Source organism: Salvelinus sp. IW2-2015, linkage group LG1, assembly GCF_002910315.2.
Source record: "Salvelinus sp. IW2-2015 linkage group LG1, ASM291031v2, whole genome shotgun sequence".
Taxonomy (NCBI): domain Eukaryota; kingdom Metazoa; phylum Chordata; class Actinopteri; order Salmoniformes; family Salmonidae; genus Salvelinus; species Salvelinus sp. IW2-2015.
The window spans coordinates 53,498,577-53,516,955 of NC_036838.1; the positions used below are offsets into that span (position 1 = coordinate 53,498,577).

The following is an 18,379-nucleotide window of genomic DNA, read 5'->3' on the forward strand; positions in this document are numbered from 1 at the left end:
CCACACTGAAAATTGGTTGTATTTCCTTGCCGTCAAAATTAGCAAAAGATAGACCCTCTATCCAGTGTTTTTTTTTTTTATACTCCCCGACTGTCTAGCTTTAATTTAGGTTATTGTTACCTTCTCTAGGATAGGGGGCAGCATTTTCACGTTTGGATGAAAAGCGTGCCCAGAGTAAACTGCCTCCTACTCAGTCCCAGATGCTAATATATGCATAGTATTGGATAGAAACCACTCTGAAGTTTCTAAAACTGTTCGAATCATGTCTGTGACTATAACAGAACTTATTTGGCAGGCAAAACCCCGAGGACAAACCATTCCGATATTTTTTTTGAGGTCACTCTCTTTTCAATGTGTTTTCATTGGGAATCTAGATTTCTAAGGGACCTTCCTGCAGTTCCTATCGCTTCCACTGGATGTCAACAGTCTTTAGTAATTGGTTGAGGTTTTTCCTTTGAGAAATGAAGAAGTAGCCATGTTCAGAATGAGGCTCCAGTGAAGTGTACTGTTTGTTAGAGGCGCGTGACCAGAAAGCATGCTACACATTGTTTTCCTCCGGTATTGAACACAGATCATCCCGTCTTCAATTTTATAGATTATTTACGTAAAAAAATACCTAAAGTTGTATTACAAAAGTAGTTTGAATTGTTTGGACAAAGCTTACAGGTAACTTTTGAGATATTTTGTAGTCACGTTGTGCAAGTTGGAACCGGTGTTTTTCTGGATCAAACGCGCCAAATAAATGGACATTTTGGATATATATCGACGGAATTAATCGAACAAAAGGACCATTTGTGATGTTTATGGGACATATTGGAGTGCCAACAGAAGAAGCTGGTCAAAGGTAAGGCATGAATTATATCTTTATTTATGCGTTTTGTGTCGCGCAGGGGGGGTTGAAATATTATGGTCTGTGATTGTTAGCTGGGGTGCTATCCTTTTTTTGAAATCTGACACGTTGGCTGGATTCACAACAAGTGTAGCTTTCATTTGGTATATTGAATGTGTGATTTCATGAAAGTAAAATTTTTATAGTAATTTATTTGAATTTGGCGCTCTGCATTTTCACTGGATGTTGGCCAGGTGGGACGCTACCCGTCCCACATATCCCAGGGAGGTTAACGAGCTGGACAACGTTCAAGACTGTAGAAATGTAAGTCCATTACATTTCTACACAGTTTTGATTTAGTTTTAGTCATTTGAAAGTATATTGAGTTGTTTTTTGTTTTACTCAGACCACCTGTGGGCCAGATTGCGGGCCATAAGTTTGACACCCGTGTTCTAAGTGTTGCTGCTCTGTGTTTGTAGGGAATGCCAGGTAAAGCACTAGGCCAAACACAAGGCGGCCTGCCAACTGATGACTAATGCCACAGAGAAGCTCCAGAAGGACTTGACCATAACTCCTGGAGAGAGAAAGGTGGACATCAGCAACATATTGGACTGAATGATGGGAGAGAGAAGAGAGGTCTTACGTGGTGACAAGTCAATGGAAAGATATTCACCTATATGCAATTTGGGATGGGATTTGAATGCAAATGTTATGGTTTTGGACTGTTAATGTTAACCTTCTGAGGTTTGTCTCTCAATTCAATTCCAACTTCTAGATTGTATTAATGCAAACGTTGACGGCTCCCAAGTGGCGCAACGATCTAATGCACTGCATCTCAGTGCTTGCGGAGTCACTACAGACATCCTGGTTCGAATCCAGGCTGTTTCACAACCGGCCGTGATTGGGAGTCCCATAGGGCGGCACACAATTGGCCCAGCGTCATCCAGGTTTGGCCGAACTCAAGACTTGCTAATTAAATTGTAATAACGGGCTCCTCATTAGCTTGTCATCTTACAAGTTGTTTAGCACATTTTTTGACAACTCTAACAATTAAATAAGCCCATGCTTCTGTTATAGATGTGAAATAGAAAAATGTTTTACAAGAAACTCCAAAGTTTGTGGCCTCATGTTTTGACTCATCATCCTGGGATCAGAATCTGCCTATTGTTCAGGTAACTGCACGGTATCCATTTCACTGGGTAGTATTTCAAAGTAACTTTACCCACTTCATTGTTTAGACTCTGCACGCCTTGAACTGTAAAAAAGGGTGTGCCTGTGAAGTTCACAAGTTAACTGACAAACATATAACATATACTGTCAATGGATGATTAGTAAATTATTATTATAGTAGTTTTTATTTGAATGTCACTGTTAAACGAAATAGCATACAGTGTTCAATGGCGATGGAGGGCTGGGGGATTTACACACACACATCTTCCGCGCCCGCTCTACTGTTCAAGACTCAGAAGCACCCCCTATGTGAAAACATTCCGGATGTCAAGAACAGTAGTCTGTTCTTCACTTTCTCGTCTTTCTCTCATTTTCTTGTCTTGTTATTGCGTTACATGTTGGGGTGTCAGAATAMGGTGATGGGTCGTTATAAAGTAAACGCGCTGCTGATAATCTCGATTTTTTGGGAATTGGGGTATTTCCGTTAAGTAGCCGATAATACATTYTTTCCAGACCAGACGCGAAACTGCCCACCTCTGCTCCGTTATTCGTAATAACTTATATGGAAACTTGGTACGATAGAAGAACGTCAGGGACGAGGCATCGGCCGCTGCGGGGTGGATCCCGGATTTGGTAAATTGTTAAACTTTCAAAACATGTCTATAGCACGTTTTATGAATTATGTGAAATAGGCTCGAGTCGGTCCCTTGCTTCTCGTGTTTCTAGGCTACCCCCTCCTCCCTCATACATCTTCATCTGTGATGCTAAACGGCTGCATGTAGGCCTAATTTACAATTATTATTCACGACATGTCTGAAGCAGAATGTTGGCGATTTATTTGATTATATAATCTGACATTTGATGTTATGCAAATTAATGTAACTAGTTATCTTGGTATTTAACAATAGACGGCAACGTGCTCCGTTATTAAAACAATAAAAAACAGGACAATTATAAGATAGCCTTAAACGCTATTTTTTTTATTGACGATTAGGCCACTTTATTGATGCAGCAAATGGCAAATTATATTAAAGTACTAACACAGATTATTTTACGTCGAGAAACAATGACTTCATTCATACTCAGTAGGCTATAGAATAGGCTATTTTATTTAGTTCAAGCCATGGTTTCTATAGTAAGGGATGCATAGCTGTATGGGAAGTTCCCCCCACAATTGAAGGCTAGCAACAATGTACTACTGTAGGCCAATGTCCTGTCCTTGAGTTGGTGCTTCATGATTGGTGATGCTGGATTGTGTATTATTGTTTTTAGTCACAGGTGTGATGATTGCCTCTGAGTGAAGAAGGAACTGAAGCTGTGACTAACAGAATGTCTTGGGGTGAGTTCATTGAGCTCCGTGAGTTGAGGCTGCATGACAATGACCGGATAGAGCTGACCAGCTGCGAGGTGCCTCGCTCACCACCTCGCCTGGAGCGGGCCAATGCCCTGCGGATCAGCCCAGGGAAGGTCCCTGAGCTGCTCAGCCGAGTGGGCATCATCCGACTGCTGGGGGATAGCCTGGACCCACGGCTCACAGATGAGAGGGGAGAGGGACATGACTTCCAGCCCTGCAGCCATGCCCAGCCCACCTGGTGTGACCTGTGTGGAGACTTCATCTGGGGACTGTACAAACAGAGCCTGCGCTGTGCCAGTGAGTCTGCCTTCTGCTGCTGCACAGGATTGACTTGCATGATAATGATTAGGATTGTATGTCTGCATACATGCATGTCACAGGCAACCGGTGGCACCTTAATTGGGGAGGACGTGCTCATAGTAATGGCTGGAATGGAATTAATGGATTGGTATCAAACATGGTTTCCATGGAGTGAATGAAATGGTGGTTGATACCATTTAATTAACTCCATTCCAGACATTATTATGAGCGGTCCTCCCCTCAGCGTGAGTGTTATAGGGTTTAACTATGGCTAGCCTATGAGAATGTGTTTCAAGGTAATCCCACTTCTGACACCAATATAATGAAACGGGCAAGGAGTGTGGCGCGAACCCTCGACCTTCTAGCCCGTAGACATAGAAAGCATGGTCAAGAGGCAGAGTTGATTTCCGCCCGTGTAAACTAGGGTCCTACAGTATGATATAGCCTGTTTGTGTGTGCATAGGATATACTGTATGTGTGTTTGTTTATGTATATGCCAGGCCATATAGCTTTAAGTCATTGTTTCTCAGATGGACTAAATGGGCTTTTTGTAAGATGGGCTCTATTCACAGGACTCAGTATTCATTAGGCCTGAATAGGCTTTAATGAGGAGTTTCTGCAAAGAGGGACATTACCGTTCCCAGCAGCAACGAACCAGCTGAGAACCAAACCGCTCGCCTGGAAATCCCAGACACTGTTTTAGCTCTGGAGTACTTGGAAAACTCCCAAATTCAGTCAGCTGTTGGCGTTAAGATGGATCTAGTGTTTTTTGTGTGTCTGTGTAGGTACATGTATAATCTTCAAAGTTTACACTATGAACTTCCTTTCCTATGGCTGAAACCGGCATTTGTATTGTTATGTGTGGCCATTACATGTGGGGAGAGAGAATTGAGAAGTGTAGCCTGTGTCTGAAGTGTATGGGGATTAGTTAGTGACCAAATTTAAGTAATATTTTTTAGTCTATGACTAGTTCTGTCAAACGTGTAGTGACTGCATGTGGCCAGTGGAGGACAGCAGATAAATTAGAATCTCAAAATGTCCCAAAACTGGAGGGAATGGATGTCCTAAATTGAGCAAATGGACATTTCTGTGCCAGTGCTCACCACTTATTTTCAGAGCTGACATTTCCTTACATCTGTGGAGAAGGCACAACTTTGATAACAACCCATGATCTGATCAAATCCTGTTTTTAATTAATCACTTATCTTTTCTCACAGATTGCGGATTCACATGTCACTATCGATGTCGACCTCTCATCCAATTAGATTGCAGTTTGGATCGTGGCTCCACAGTTGAACAAACATGTGCTGTAGAGACTGATACAAATGTGGTAAGAACCTCATGATCTGATGCATGCGTGTCATTTCATTTGTTTTCTCTACTCAACCTCTCATTCACCGGCCATGTCGTGTGTCATGACCACCACCTATCCACTATAGGCCATACTCTTTGTGCTGACATGTTGTCTGCACCCTCTCTGTAATCAATCACCCTAGTATTTTCTTTCTATTCATTTTTCTTTCTATTCCATGATCCCCCTGTGTCAGGTCCTTTCAGTTCAGGTCCTCTCTCTCACAATTCCCTTTGGCTACAGTACCCTATCTATGGGCATCAATCATTTATATGTATTTTATTTGTATTTTTTATTTAACCTTTATTTAACTAGGCAGGTCAGTTAATAAGAACAAATTATTATTTACAATGACGGCCTACCCCGGCCAAACCCGGACGACACTGGGCCAATTTTGCGCCGCCCTATGGGACTCCCAATCACGGCCGGTTGTGATACAGCCTGGAATCGAACCAGGGTCTGTAGTGATGCCTCTAGCACTGAGATGCAGTGCCTTAGATCGCTGTGCCACTCGGGAGCTAGTCTTATCTATTTATCTTTCTCTAAAGTGGTGCTGTTCTCTGTAGAACCCTAGGCCTACATATGTCATGCATTTGTCATGTTATGTGAATCCCCTATGCTCTGCTATCATCTGAATCCTCTCACATGAGTTATCTTCTCACGTCGCATTTATTATTGGCAGACAGGAAAAGGGAGGGGTATGATGTCATGGGAGTTCTAATTTTCCCTCAGCGCCCAATCATGGCCTTTTGCGCTGGTTTTGTGTATTTTCTAATCTCAACTGCCTGGGTGGGGCCTCCGCGGTCCGGGGGAGAGAGATGGAAAGGCGGGGACCGGTCCCGCATCCTGTTCTCAGCTAGTCTTGAGAAACCGAAACGTGGCCAGATTGAACAGGAAACCGACAAAAACGTGCTTTTGAACGTTGTTGAAGTTTTCAGGGAGATACTAACTATACTAGCAGTCTGATTACGCTACACCCTATCTAGTAATTAAAGTTTCTGTAGTTACTACATGTTTATTACAGCGGGATACATTTTAAGATATAAATTGTCTTATTAAACGGGAACCTACGRCTATTAGCGCTCCAATCAAAGCCGAATTAGATACAATTTGAGAAATTGTAGCGAATTCTAATCGCAATATCGTTCCAGAGTCTAACGTTACATTGCAACATTTTGATAATGAAAGACGCGGTCAGTGGTTCGGATAAGAGCCCATCCTTCGGGAAGACGTGGGGCAGCTCCACCAGTAGCGGATACTGCAGTGGGGACTCGGATTCTGAGTTCGAGCAGTACTTTACTGCTCGCACATCATTCATTTGCAAATCCAAGAAAGAGAAGGTAAGAATGATAACTTTATCAAGCAGACAGGACTATGTCAATTGCCTACCAAGCTGTTTCTTTTCAGAAATGTTCAGTTTAATTTGATTTTTTATTTCACCTTTATTTAACTAGGAAAGTTATTTTTTACAATGACGGGCTACCACGGCCAAACCTAAACCTGGACGACACTGGGCCAATTGTGTGCCGCCCTATGGGACTCCCAATCACGGCCGGTTGTGAGAGCCTGGAATTGAACCATGGTCTGTAGTGACGCCTCTAGCACTGAGATGCAGTGCCTTAGACCGCTGCCCCACTCAGGAGCCCACTCTGTAACTGTAACTTTCTTTATAGTTGCATTATAGTTGATGATTATTCACTAATAGCGTTATGAAGTGATTGCTGTAGTAGCCCGAGTAACTCTACCATGGCTACTTTAAAAAAAAAAGTTCATTGGGATCTGCTGTACCTCTCATATAAAACACGTGTAAAACATTTCACTACAGACCCATGTTCAATCCCAGGCTGTGTCACAGCCGGCCGCGACCAGGAGACCCATGAGCCGGCGGACAATTGGCCCAGCGTCGTCCGAGTCAGGGGAGGGTTTGGCCGGCCGGGATGTCCTTGTACCATCGCGCTCTAGCAACTCCTTGTGGCGGGCCGGGCGCTGACTTCGGTCGCCAGCTGTACGGTGTTTCCTCCGACACATTGGTGCTGCTGGCTTCCGGGTTAAGCAAGCAGTTTGGCTTGGCGGGGTCATGTTTCGGAGGACACATAGCTCTCTGACTCTTACACCCTGATGCTGAGAACCACTCACAAATTCATGTTTAGTGACGCACACATGATACTGTACCTTTAGTTAAGTTTCGGAACACAGACACACTAGTCATGTAGCCTACTGTTCAGTGTTCTACTCTCACATCTGAACAAACATTACACTTACAAAGCTTGCACACAAGTCTGCATACAAGCCTGCACACATATTTCCGCAGGGTTTGAATGAGTAATGGCAAAATAAGATCATGTTTGATTAACTAATATTTCCACATCATCTTGAATGTTATTATACAGAGTACAGTACAAAGTGATAACGTCACCGTGAACATTAGTGACTCCTTAGTAGAATGGGCTGGCTCTCATTTTGTGATTGCCTATTTAATAATTAACTGCAGGACATTAACTCACCAGCCTTTCAATCTGCATTAGGATGTAGGTTATTGATCTGTTTTATTGATCTGTTTTTCACAGCTTGACATTGCTTTATGTAGTTTTGTGCTCCATGAATTCTGGGCAGCTGTGGCCATTCATTTCTCCAATGTGTAAACATCAGCTAACTCTCCTCATTAGGAACATTATTAGTGGGATAAACAATACAAGAGCAATCTAGTTTTGAATGGCACCTTTCCTAAAGAGTTATTTGTCACTGGGATTTTCCTACTGAATTAGTTATTTTTCTTGTGATTTTGCCCCAGAGGAGAACTCATGTTGGGTGCTGATGGTAGCACGAGCCATGGGGATTAATGGCTATTGATCTATGGATTATCCCTCCCCCCTCCACGAAAAACAGTTACTGTTGGTCCGCTAATTCAGTGTTTCCCAACCCTGGTCCCCAAGTGCCTCCAACAATACAGAGTTTTGTTGTAGCCCTTGACAAACACACCTCACTCAGCTCATTGAGGGCTTGATGATTAGTTGACAAGTTGAATCAGGTGTGCTTGTCCAGAGTTACAATAAAAATGTGTACTGTTGGGGGTACCTGAGGACTAGGGTTGGGAAATACTGCACTAATTGATGCGCCTAAGTTTTGTGCATTATATGTCCTGAATAACATTCTCACACAGGAAGCAAGAACAGACCATTAGACACCGGAAGTGCATAGATGTGGTGGATACTGTGTGTCCATACCAGACATCTCAAGCGGGCGGGCGGGGGATATTTTTTACATGAACATAGCATTAAAGAATGCAGCTCAAAGCCGTTGCAGACATTACAAACAGCTGCACGTTCCCCCATGGCGCCTCCCTCTTCAGAGATAGGAGTTCAGGAACTAGGATTGGTCAGCACTGACATCATTGTGCTCCACTACTTCCTTATTGTAAGCTATGGCTACGTTGACACTTGACAGGAAGTTTGGAATCTGATGCAACCGGTGGTCATTTGTGAAGGAAGGAGTGGAGCTTACATGAAGTTAGCACTGTGAAGCATAGGTTGCTATTTAGCACATTTACCAACTCTTCATTATACAGCAGCAACAAGTCCTGAAAAAGCAGTAATGCTGTTTCTCATTCAATACCATTTTGACTTACACCAGTCTAGTGCTTCCTTCCTCTCAGCAACTGCGGGAAAAAACCCAGCTAGTCTACCTCTAGGAATTTTCATTAGACTGATTTTCATTAGCTCAATTAGCTTTCTTAACTAAATGTTTAGTTGAATTGGTCGATATGTCGTACCTCCTTAACTGTCCCTCTAATCTATTTTTGTTTTTTTTCAATATGAAATGTTGTGGGGTGTTAGTTTTCCCCCATTAGGCCCACATAACACATCTCTTACAGGCATAATTTTACATGCAACACATTTAAACTTGGCTCCCTGCTGACACATAGTGGTAGAACACAAAAGACTCCCAAGATAACCCTTTTTTGTCTTTAGGAAGATGAGAGAGTAAGCAAAATGGAAAGAGGTCTTTTACGGCTGCTTTGACAATTAAAGTGTAGCCAATAAATAGCTTATTGAAATATTGACTCCCTTTTCTATCTCTGGTCAGGATGAGCAGATCAAATGTGGGAAGCAGCAGGAGCTGTCAGGCACAGAGATCCAGCAGAAGGTGAAGGAGTACAACGCTCAAATCAACAGCAACCTCTTTATGAACCTGGTGAGTACTAACAAGTTGCTCTTATACCATTGTAGTAACATTGTAATAAATCTAGTAATTCAGGAATTGCTCAGTTACAATACTGCAGAATTACCCCAACAATGTAATGTCTACTATGCAATAACATGTTGATAATGTGTGTTAATGTTACATTTTATGCCAACATTTCTTCATTCTCTTCAACAGAACAAAGATGGCTCCTTCACTGGCTTCATAAAGGTCCAGTTCAAGCTGGTACGACCTGTGTCAGTTCCCCCACCAAGAAAAGGTACTGCAACACAGGATGGTGCGGGCAAGAAGAATGGGGGAGTAAAACGTTGCACCTCTTTCTACCTGCCCAAGGATACATCCAAACACCTACACATCAGCTCCCGGACATGCGCTCGTGAGGTCATCGAAGCCTTGCTAAAGAAGTTCACTGTGGTGGACAACCCTGGAAAGTTTGCCCTGTTTGAGCGCACCGAGCGTCATGACCAAGGTAAGCCTACCTCTGTGACCGGTTTTGTGGCAGCACATGACTGTTCTTTGTTCTGCATTGACATCACATACAGTAGATAAATACTACGAGGTGCCATACAGTTGATTAATTCTATTGTCCTCCTGTATTTCTCTCAGTGTTCCTGCGTAAGCTGTCTGATGACGAGCGTCCACTCGAACTGCGTCTGTGTGCTGGACCCAATGAGAAAGCCCTCAGTTTGGTATTGAAAGAGAATGAGACTGGAGAGGTCAATGTGAGTATTGAGCATGCATTGGGTATTCATTCTCAAACCAACATGGCCATTTCACATTGTGCAGCATACACTAATGCTCTGTCTCCCTCCTCTCTCTGTCCAGTGGGATGCCTTCTCTATGCCAGAGCTCAAGAACTTTGTCCGCATGTTACAGCGTGAGGAGGAGGAGCATGTCAAGCAGATTTTGCAGCGCTACGCTCTGGCCCGCACCAGAATGCAGGAGGCCCAAGCTGCTGCTTCCATCCCTGGTGGTTCCTCCGCTAGTGGTTCCACCCCTGGCTGAGAAACATGTCGCCTACGGGACAACCTGCACCTCTGACTGACAACCATCACAAGATGACCAGTCATCACTGCATCCAAAGATCCCAGAGAACACAAGTGAACACCTCCCTCAAAGGAGGAGAGTGAAAGAGCGAATGAGAGCGAGAGGGCGCATGAGAGCAAGAGCGTGTGAGTGTGAGAGATATCAGAAGTGCCGTACACCTGGAGAGAGTCTGTTGATAATGAGAGTTGAGAAACAGTATATGAACCTGTGGCTGATGAGAGACTGGCTTTGTCCAGTACTGCCTCTCATTATGGGGGCGCCATTTCACTATCCTGGGTGAGCTACCTGCTTCGTAGCGTTTATCACGTTATTCTTGCTGGCAGTAGGGTCCATAGATTATATCATTTATAGCTTTTGGGTAACGATCAAAGATAATTTTGAGACACCTGAGTGGGGTAAGCCATATCAAAAAGCTCTGTTTATCTCCTTTAATGCCAAGCAATAAGAGGGTAGCCAACCTACTAGCTAAGACAAATGTCGAACATATTCAGGTACTGTCTGCCTCAGTATCTCCAGACCCAAATGTTAGTGAGAATAACAAGCAATGGACATTATGGGCCAGGTAGGTACCCCAGGTTTCCATTTGACCCCAATGTCTGCCACATACCTCTTGCACATCCGTACTGTGATGGATGTTACTCTTTTTGCTGTCCCTTTATGAAACTGAGTGGGAGTGCCCCATGTGTTGGGTGCACTGTGAATGTCAATTGAGAGGACAATCCCCAGGTTGATTTAATTGATAGGGGTTATCTCATCCTTGAAACACCTTGAACTGGAAGTTGATGCTTTTTATGGAATGTTTGTTTGTATATCTTTTCATGTTCTTTATGATATTTTAAACCTCTGCTAAAACAACAGAATAATAGAGTTGAGAATTGGATTCATATTATCAGTACATGTCTATATCTCTTGAAATAATACCTTGACTGTCAATTATTCACTTTTTTTTTTACATGTCCAGTGTCAATATATTTTTTACAAAACAATAATAAAATTAGCACTGTTCACATTAAATAAGATATCCTTCACAAAGGTGTGGTGTCTCTTGGTGATGGGGGTATGCCATTGGGATGATATTCGTTAGCTAAATAATGCTATCCTCACTTGGCAGTTATGGCTAGTTGCGAGTACTTGGAGTGCGGTCCAAATACTTAAAAGACACACTCTCGTCCACTTACCCTCACCTTATGCCCTTGGGGGATACCCCGTCGCCATCTTGGGGGGTGGTCCAAATGATTAGCCAAGCAAGGGAAGTTTGCAACGTAAGGCCCTCAGCCCTCGTTTTCAGTCGGTTTTGCGAGTGTATAATTATGTTCACTCCGGGGCCTGAAACTCCCCATAATTCAATTTGCGACGATTGTACATCCGCTAAAAAAAAGTCCGCGAAAACTTACACTGCTCAAAAAAATAAAGGGAACACTTAAACAACACAATGTAACTCCAAGTCAATCACACTTCTGTGAAATCAAACTGTCCACTTAGGAAGCAACACTGATTGACAATAAATTTCACATGCTGTTGTGCAAATGGAATAGACAACAGGTGGAAATATAGGCAATTAGCAAGACACCCCCAATAAAGGGAGTGGTTCTGCAGGTGGGTGACCACAGACCACTTTCTCAGTTCCTATGCTTCCTGGCTGATGTTTTGGTCACTTTTGAATGCTGGCGGTGCTTTCACTCTAATGGTACATGAGACCGGAGCTACAACCCACACAAGTGGCTCAGGTAGTGCAGCTCATCCAGGAGCACATCAATGCGAGCTGTGGGCAAGAAGTTTTCTGTGTCTGTCAGCGTAGTGTCCAGAGCATGGAGGCGCTACAGGAGACAGGCCAGTACATCAGGAGACGTGGAGGAAGCGCGTAGGAGGGCAACAACCCAGCAGCAGGACCGCTACATCCGCCTTTGTGCAAGGAGGAGCACTGCCAGAGCCCTGCAAAAATGACCTCCAGCAGGCCACAAATGTGCATGTGTCTGCTCAAACGGTCAGAAACAGACTCCATGAGGGTGTATGAGGGCCCGACGTCCACAGGTTGGGTTGTGCTTACAGCCCGAACACCGTGCAGGACGTTTGGCATTTGCCAGAGAACACCAAGATTGGCAAATTCGCCACTGGCGCCCTGTGCTCTTCACAGATTAAAGCAGGTTCACACTGGAGCAACATGTGACAGACGTGACAGAGTCTGGAGACGCCGTGGAGAACGTTCTGCTGCCTGCAACATCCTTCAGCATGACCGGTTTGGCGGTGGTGTAGTCATGGTGTGGGTGGCATTTCTTTGGGGGGCCGCACAGCCCTCCATGGGCTCGCCAGAGGTAGCCTGACTGCACATTAGGTACCGAGATGAGATCTCGGACCCCTTGTGAGACCATATGCTGGTGCGGTTTGGCCCTGGGTTCCTCCTAATGCAAGACAATGCTAGACCTCATGTGGCTGGAGTGTGTCAGCACTTCCTGCAAGAGGAAGGCATTGATGCTATGGACTGGCCCGCCGGTTCCCCAGACCTGAATCCAATTGAGCACATCTGGGAAATCATGCTCTCGCTCCATCCACCAACGCCAACGTTGCACCACAGACTGTCCAGAGAAGTTTGGCGGATGCTTTAGTCCAGGTCTGGGAGGAGATCCCTCAGGAGACCATCCGCCACCTCATCAGGAGCATGCCCAGGCGTTGTAGGGAGGTCATACAGGCACGTGGAGGTCACACACACTACTGAGACTCATTTTGACTTGTTTTAAGGACATTACATCAAAGTTGGATCAGAGGGTAGTGTGGTTTTCCACTTTAATTTTGAGTGTGACTCCAAATCCAGACCTCCATGGGTTGATACATTTGATTTCCATTGATKATTTTTGTGTGATTTTGTTGTCAGCACATTCAACTATGTAAAGAAAAAAGTATTTAATAAGAATAGTTCATTCATTCAGATCTAGGATGTGTTATTTTAGTGTTCCCTTTATTTTTTTGAGCAGTGTATAAACAACATCAATGTAGAAGTCAACATACAAGTGTAAGTAAAAACGAATGTAAATAAGTTTGAAATTGTGCTACTAATGCACATGACGGCACAAACACGTCTCGTTAAAAGTAAATATGTTTTTCTTTGGTTATATTTTGAAAATTGTAGAAAAAAACATTTTCCTTCGTCAGAAGTTCCAGCTAGGCAGGCTAACGTTAGTTAGTTAGCTATCATACATTAGGCGTATATTAATAATTATATATTTAATATAAGTAGACATGCAATCATAATTGATTAAAAAATAAGCCATTCAAAAATCATTCCTGCCACCTTTTAATTTTATTAACAACAAATCAATACAGGAAGTACATGTGGGAACACAAGTATATATAAATAATATACAATGGACAATAGGGCTAGGGGGTACAATATCACATTATACAAGGACCTTAAGGGGCATACATACACTCATTATTCTAACAGCTTTATTGTTAGTAGAGTATTTAATTGTCTTAAAATACAGTTCAATTTATTTTTGTAAGGTTAGAATATGTGTTTTTTTTGTTTGTAAATTTACATTTGTCAACATTTGGCCAAAAGAATAATGAAATTAATTACATAAAAATGTTTCAGCTTATTTCTATCGTAGGTAAAGAATCCAAGCAGTACATCTCTACACAATATTGTAAGATCTTCATAAATGTGTTCAATTATAAATCTACTGAATACAATGCCAAAAAAGATGCAACACCATTCCTGCCTCCCTTGCCCTGCAAGTGTATACTCGTCATACGCCATGAAACGTCATCAAACGTGTCCACTTAATTTGAAAGCTGAGGGAATAGGGTGTGTCTTAAGTGTTTGGACTGCAAACTTTGACACAGAGAATGTTACTATTATTTCCTTGTGATGGTGTACAGATTTAGTAAAGGATGCTGTGCAAACATCTATCTACATCCTCTCTGTACTGGCTAGAGGTACATTGTTTATGTCACTCATGCGCAAGCTCAGCTGACCAACTGTGCCGTTCTTTCGTTCGTTTAGACCATACGTCACGTCAGTGTGACTGTTTTGAGATCTGTACTAGCTAGCCAGCCAGCCATTTTAGCTATTTAACAACAACAGTGTATTTGATCAACACTACCCTACTCCAAGGACGAATAGAAGTCACAGCTAAAATAATGAATATGTTACTGTAAGTGCTGTCGCCATAGTACACCGTTAGCTAGAGCTAACGTCAGCTTACCTTGCTAATTGTTAAGTTACTAGGCTAGCGTAGCAAACAGCCAGGGAACTGTTGAGATAGTTATCTAGCTTTGGTTGATGCAGTTTAAAATCTTAATTCATTTACTATATTAAGATAACTTAGTTTGCTATCAGCTGTAATTTGAACAGTGTTACGTTAGCTAGCCATCTTGCCCAAGCTGGCCAACGTCGTTCGCTAACTACTTTAATTAACTAGCTAATGTTAAGTTGACTGAATGCCAACTAGTTAGCAAGCTAACCTAGCTATTTAACTTGCTAGRTAACTATTGGTTGGCCTATGTGGTAACATCAGGCTAGCTAACGCAACAGCTTGTGTGTTTTAACAGCAGTGCCTATGGCATAACTGTTCTTGTTTTCAGATCCAAACCAGGAGACAACTGACTGTCTGAACAGCTCATATACTCGTTGCCTAGGGGGTTTCACAGGGCATAATGTCCCATCACTGAAGATGGGAGGCAGTGGATCCAAGGTGAAAGGTGCTTGGCCATTTGTTGGTTCAGGAGCTGGAGGTGATTCAGGCAGTGAGGGGCAAGAAGACCAGTCTTTGACCCGCCTCAAAGGGACCAGAAAAGCAACCCCATTTATTTTCACAAGGAGGAGGTAATGTCTGCTAAATGCAATATGTAGCCTATATGATATGTGATCCTTAGTGAAATGCTTTCCAATACCTATGTGTGTGTGTGTGTGTGTGTGTGTGTGTGTGTGTGTGTGTGTGTGTGTGTGTGTGTGTGTGTGTGTGTGTTGTGTTGTGTGTGTGTGGTGTTGATTTAGCTCTCTTTACTATGATGAGGATGGGGACCTGGCTCATGAGTTCTATGAAGAGACTGTGGTGACAAAAAATGGCCGGAAGAGGTCCAAGCTGAAGAGGATTCAGAAGAACCTCATACCTCAGGTACGCTGATTGGATGAACACTTGAGAGTCCCAGACTGTATTTTGGAAAGTTTTCCAGTTACCCATTGTTCTTGTTTATAATTACTATTGTGGGTATTGTTTTCTGTTTGCAGGGAATTGTGAAGCTGAACCACCCCCGGATCCATGTAGATTTTCCTGTCATCCTCTGTGAGGTGTGAATCACATTGGGCTGGTCTAATGTGGAAAAGATACCTGTCAGTCAAAGGCTGCCCCACACTACAACTGCTCCATCTTGAACGCTGGTGTTCCTCTGAGAAGATGGATGAGATGTCTGACTACAGCTGTGGACAGACCACCGAAGCTATGTTGCGGAGAGAAAGGGGAGGTGGATAGATGTTTTGGTGAAAGATAGAGGATAGAGTAAAAGTACTGCCTTTTGTGACATGTAGAGAAGTATGTGTGTGTGGGAGAGAAAGATAGCTCAAGATAAGGGAAGGTTTATGAATTCCCACAGTACATGTTGACCATTTTCAATATTATCATATCTATGTCTGCCCCTGTGATTGGAGCCAAGACCTGCACTAGTGAACTTTTAATGTAAATTTAAAAAAAAATCTGTCTGAGTTGGAAATACTTGAATAAATGGTTTACCAGGCTAAAAGACTGAGGCAACCCCTGTTTTTATCAAGTCCACATATGGTTCACATTCTGAGTTTTGTTCCATAACAATGTGGTCACAATATCGATGGTTTTGTATTCTGTGATTTAAAGACTGATTGTCTCAATTTACTAGTCCTTCTCTTTCTAGTTATCAGAATCCTGGAAAGCTGTTGTTGGTGAATTTTTTATTTCTCTCTCTGCTGTATTTCAGTTTAGGCACCAGGTGGCAGTACTCTTGTACAGGTGGGTCTCATCATAGGTTTGATTCTGTAACATTTTTGGGTAAGTCATCTTTTATGCCAATTGACTTTGGATAATTTAAGATGATTATGACATATGTCTAGTTGTTTATGATAAGGTCAAGTACTTTATAGACATATTGAAGGTTTGGGGGAAAATATTCTAATGATAATCAATTTGTACAGTATCTAATGGTTCATGATCATGATATATTGTCAGTTTCAGTGTTGTTTGCTCTCTTGTAGAATACGGCTTGCTATGGGCATAACGGCCATCTCTGGCCCCTGTAATTGTATGGAATGTGGTTGGGTGTGTTTCAGGGCCAGGGGTCAGACTCTGATGTAATTCCTCCTTCATTCCTTCCTTTGATGTTCTGCAGAGCAACTTCCTCTGAGATGGGTTACTCTTGAATGGGTGAGGCTTAGTTATGATCAGAAATTCCTAAAGCGTGTTTTAGCCATACTGATGGATTTAGCAAGATGAGTAATACATCCAAATAGCATACTGTAAGCAATTTACATGGCTTGATGGAAAAAGGTGTGTGAGGGTGTAAATATGTACATTTCAGTTACATAATGACATTTTATTTAATCAGAAAGTCCCATGGAGTTCAGAAGACCACTTTCCCAAGGGAGACCTCAACCTGGCATACTTTCAAATGCCGTAGGCAGTTTATGTAAAGTATGTGAATTCATGGGTTGTTGGTGTAAAAATTGATTTTCATACATCTGAGATAAAAAATAATTTTATAAAGCAATTTCTCACATGATCTACAAAGTTTCAAATGTAACCTGTGTGAGTTCCAGGCTATTATACAGTCCAATGGTCCCTCTGATTTTTAAAGTGCTTGTGTATGATGAAGGTGACAGTGTGTTTCCAGTTCCCCACATTGTTATCACTTCCTGGAGGTGCCTGAAGGCTGATGATGTAATGTCCAGGAGTCAAGGGTCAAAGGGAAGCGCGCAGGATGGAGGGAAACTGCCCATCCCTTCTCTTCCCTCACTCTCTCTTTGTCTCATTCACACGCATACTAGCAGGTGAGTCAGCAGAGCTTGGAGAACAAACAGCGGAACAGCATCAACTGAGTGACCCTCACAGGATGAGGCTTCACCTCACTTCCAGGGGGTTTTGTCTATCATGTGCTCTCAGATCCTCCACGTCACATGCACCCTTTAGGCATATGTTTTGTTGGACTTTGCTTCTAACTATTCATTTAAAAGCTTTCAACCCCAGCCTGCTCTAAATCTTTCCATGATCTTGGCAACATGTCAGCATGTGGTACTTGGTTGGTTCATTTGAGCCACTGCCAATGGCCATCGCATCTGCCTCAAGCGGAACATCTGCATGCCAGATGTCTGTGTCCAGACAGAGTTTAAATGCTACTAGTCCTAGAGATATACCATGCTTGCTTACATTAACTATAGGTTATTCTGTAACACTTTATATTATGGTGTAGCCTACTTACAATTATTTATTAAGGGGTTTATACTGTCAATTATAAGTGTATAGATAGTTTATGAATATGTAATGAACATGTATAACACATTGGTTGCAATTGTATGCTTGTCATTTAACTGTTTGGCAAAAACTGTTTATGAACTCAAATGGTCCTGTGTGGCTCAGTTGGTAGAGTGTGGCTTTTGTAATGCCAGGGTTGTGGGTTCGATTCCCACGGGGGACCAGTACAAAAATGAATGCACTCACTACTGTAAGTCGCTCTGGATAAGAGAGTCTGTTAAATGACAAAAATGTATTAAACTGAGAACTCAAACTATAGGCATGGCATTCTCAGTATGTTGGGAGGGTCTATGCCAGGCTTCCTCAATAGGCGGGCCGCAGGTGATTTTTGTTGTTGGATATAAAATACTGTAAAATCACGAGGAAATCAGCTCAAAGTGGTTTTAATTTAGGACATCTGTTACCAAGTATTCCCACGCATAAAAAGAGAGGCATATGTGATCGTATCCCAATGTAAACAAGGTTTGAAGTTATTCTGTTTTGTCAAATAATCTGTTTGGGATTCTTGTGGTTCATTTGCAGTACAAGTTATTTATAACTATGTTCAATCCCCCCGACAATCCTTTCAAGGGAAAACCGGCCCATGGCTGAATGTAATTGGGACCCCTGTTCTATGCTGTCAACAGCTATTAAAT

At 42.6% G+C, this 18,379-nt stretch overlaps 2 protein-coding genes and 1 non-coding gene across 6 annotated transcripts; all 3 read left to right on the plus strand.

Moving 5' to 3' along the window:
* Nucleotides 1–1,083: 1,083 nt before the first annotated feature.
* LOC111970032 (ras association domain-containing protein 1-like) lies at nucleotides 1,084–11,187 on the plus strand. 3 transcript variants are annotated; one of them, XM_023996527.2, is made up of 9 exons: nucleotides 1,084–1,153; nucleotides 1,309–1,776; nucleotides 1,907–2,001; nucleotides 3,272–3,650; nucleotides 4,871–4,983; nucleotides 9,088–9,195; nucleotides 9,382–9,673; nucleotides 9,811–9,926; nucleotides 10,030–11,187. In XM_023996527.2, exons 4-9 carry the CDS (start codon nucleotides 3,329–3,331, stop codon nucleotides 10,207–10,209), a joined length of 1,131 nt encoding a protein of 376 aa, XP_023852295.1. In that variant the 5' UTR covers nucleotides 1,084–1,153; nucleotides 1,309–1,776; nucleotides 1,907–2,001; nucleotides 3,272–3,328; the 3' UTR covers nucleotides 10,210–11,187. The 3 variants fall into 3 exon arrangements, with proteins under 3 accessions (XP_023852295.1, XP_023852288.1, XP_023852304.1); XM_023996520.2 differs by lacking the exons at nucleotides 1,084–1,153; nucleotides 1,309–1,776; nucleotides 1,907–2,001 and adding an exon at nucleotides 2,295–2,632; XM_023996536.2 differs by lacking the exons at nucleotides 1,084–1,153; nucleotides 1,309–1,776; nucleotides 1,907–2,001; nucleotides 3,272–3,650; nucleotides 4,871–4,983 and adding an exon at nucleotides 5,023–6,344.
* A 2,889-nt stretch (nucleotides 11,188–14,076) lies between these two features.
* Nucleotides 14,077–15,987, plus strand: LOC111970051 (tumor suppressor candidate 2). 2 transcript variants are annotated; one of them, XM_070445741.1, is made up of 4 exons: nucleotides 14,077–14,184; nucleotides 14,833–15,073; nucleotides 15,245–15,365; nucleotides 15,479–15,987. In XM_070445741.1, the coding sequence occupies exons 2-4, from the start codon at nucleotides 14,922–14,924 to the stop codon at nucleotides 15,542–15,544; spliced, it is 339 nt and encodes a 112-aa protein (XP_070301842.1). In that variant the 5' UTR covers nucleotides 14,077–14,184; nucleotides 14,833–14,921; the 3' UTR covers nucleotides 15,545–15,987. The 2 variants fall into 2 exon arrangements, with proteins under 2 accessions (XP_070301842.1, XP_023852313.1); XM_023996545.2 differs by lacking the exon at nucleotides 14,077–14,184 and adding an exon at nucleotides 14,228–14,402.
* Nucleotides 15,988–17,832: 1,845 nt separating this feature from the next.
* On the plus strand, nucleotides 17,833–17,908 carry trnat-ugu (transfer RNA threonine (anticodon UGU)). Its single transcript has one exon. It is a non-coding gene; the product is annotated as a tRNA-Thr (tRNA).
* The last annotated feature ends 471 nt before the right edge of the window (nucleotides 17,909–18,379 follow it).

Bases quoted from the DNA above. Each gene is read 5' to 3' on its own strand.
- LOC111970051 (XM_070445741.1), top strand. From the start codon at position 14,922: ATGGGAGGCAGTGGATCCAAGGTGAAAGGTGCTTGGCCATTTGTTGGT. The intron at 15,074-15,244 runs GTAATGTCTGCT...GTGTTGATTTAG, and splicing joins TTTATTTTCACAAGGAGGAG to CTCTCTTTACTATGATGAGG. The intron at 15,366-15,478 runs GTACGCTGATTG...TTCTGTTTGCAG, and splicing joins AGAAGAACCTCATACCTCAG to GGAATTGTGAAGCTGAACCA.
- LOC111970032 (XM_023996527.2), top strand. From the start codon at position 3,329: ATGTCTTGGGGTGAGTTCATTGAGCTCCGTGAGTTGAGGCTGCATGAC. The intron at 9,196-9,381 runs GTGAGTACTAAC...TCTCTTCAACAG, and splicing joins GCAACCTCTTTATGAACCTG to AACAAAGATGGCTCCTTCAC. The intron at 9,927-10,029 runs GTGAGTATTGAG...CTCTCTGTCCAG, and splicing joins ATGAGACTGGAGAGGTCAAT to TGGGATGCCTTCTCTATGCC.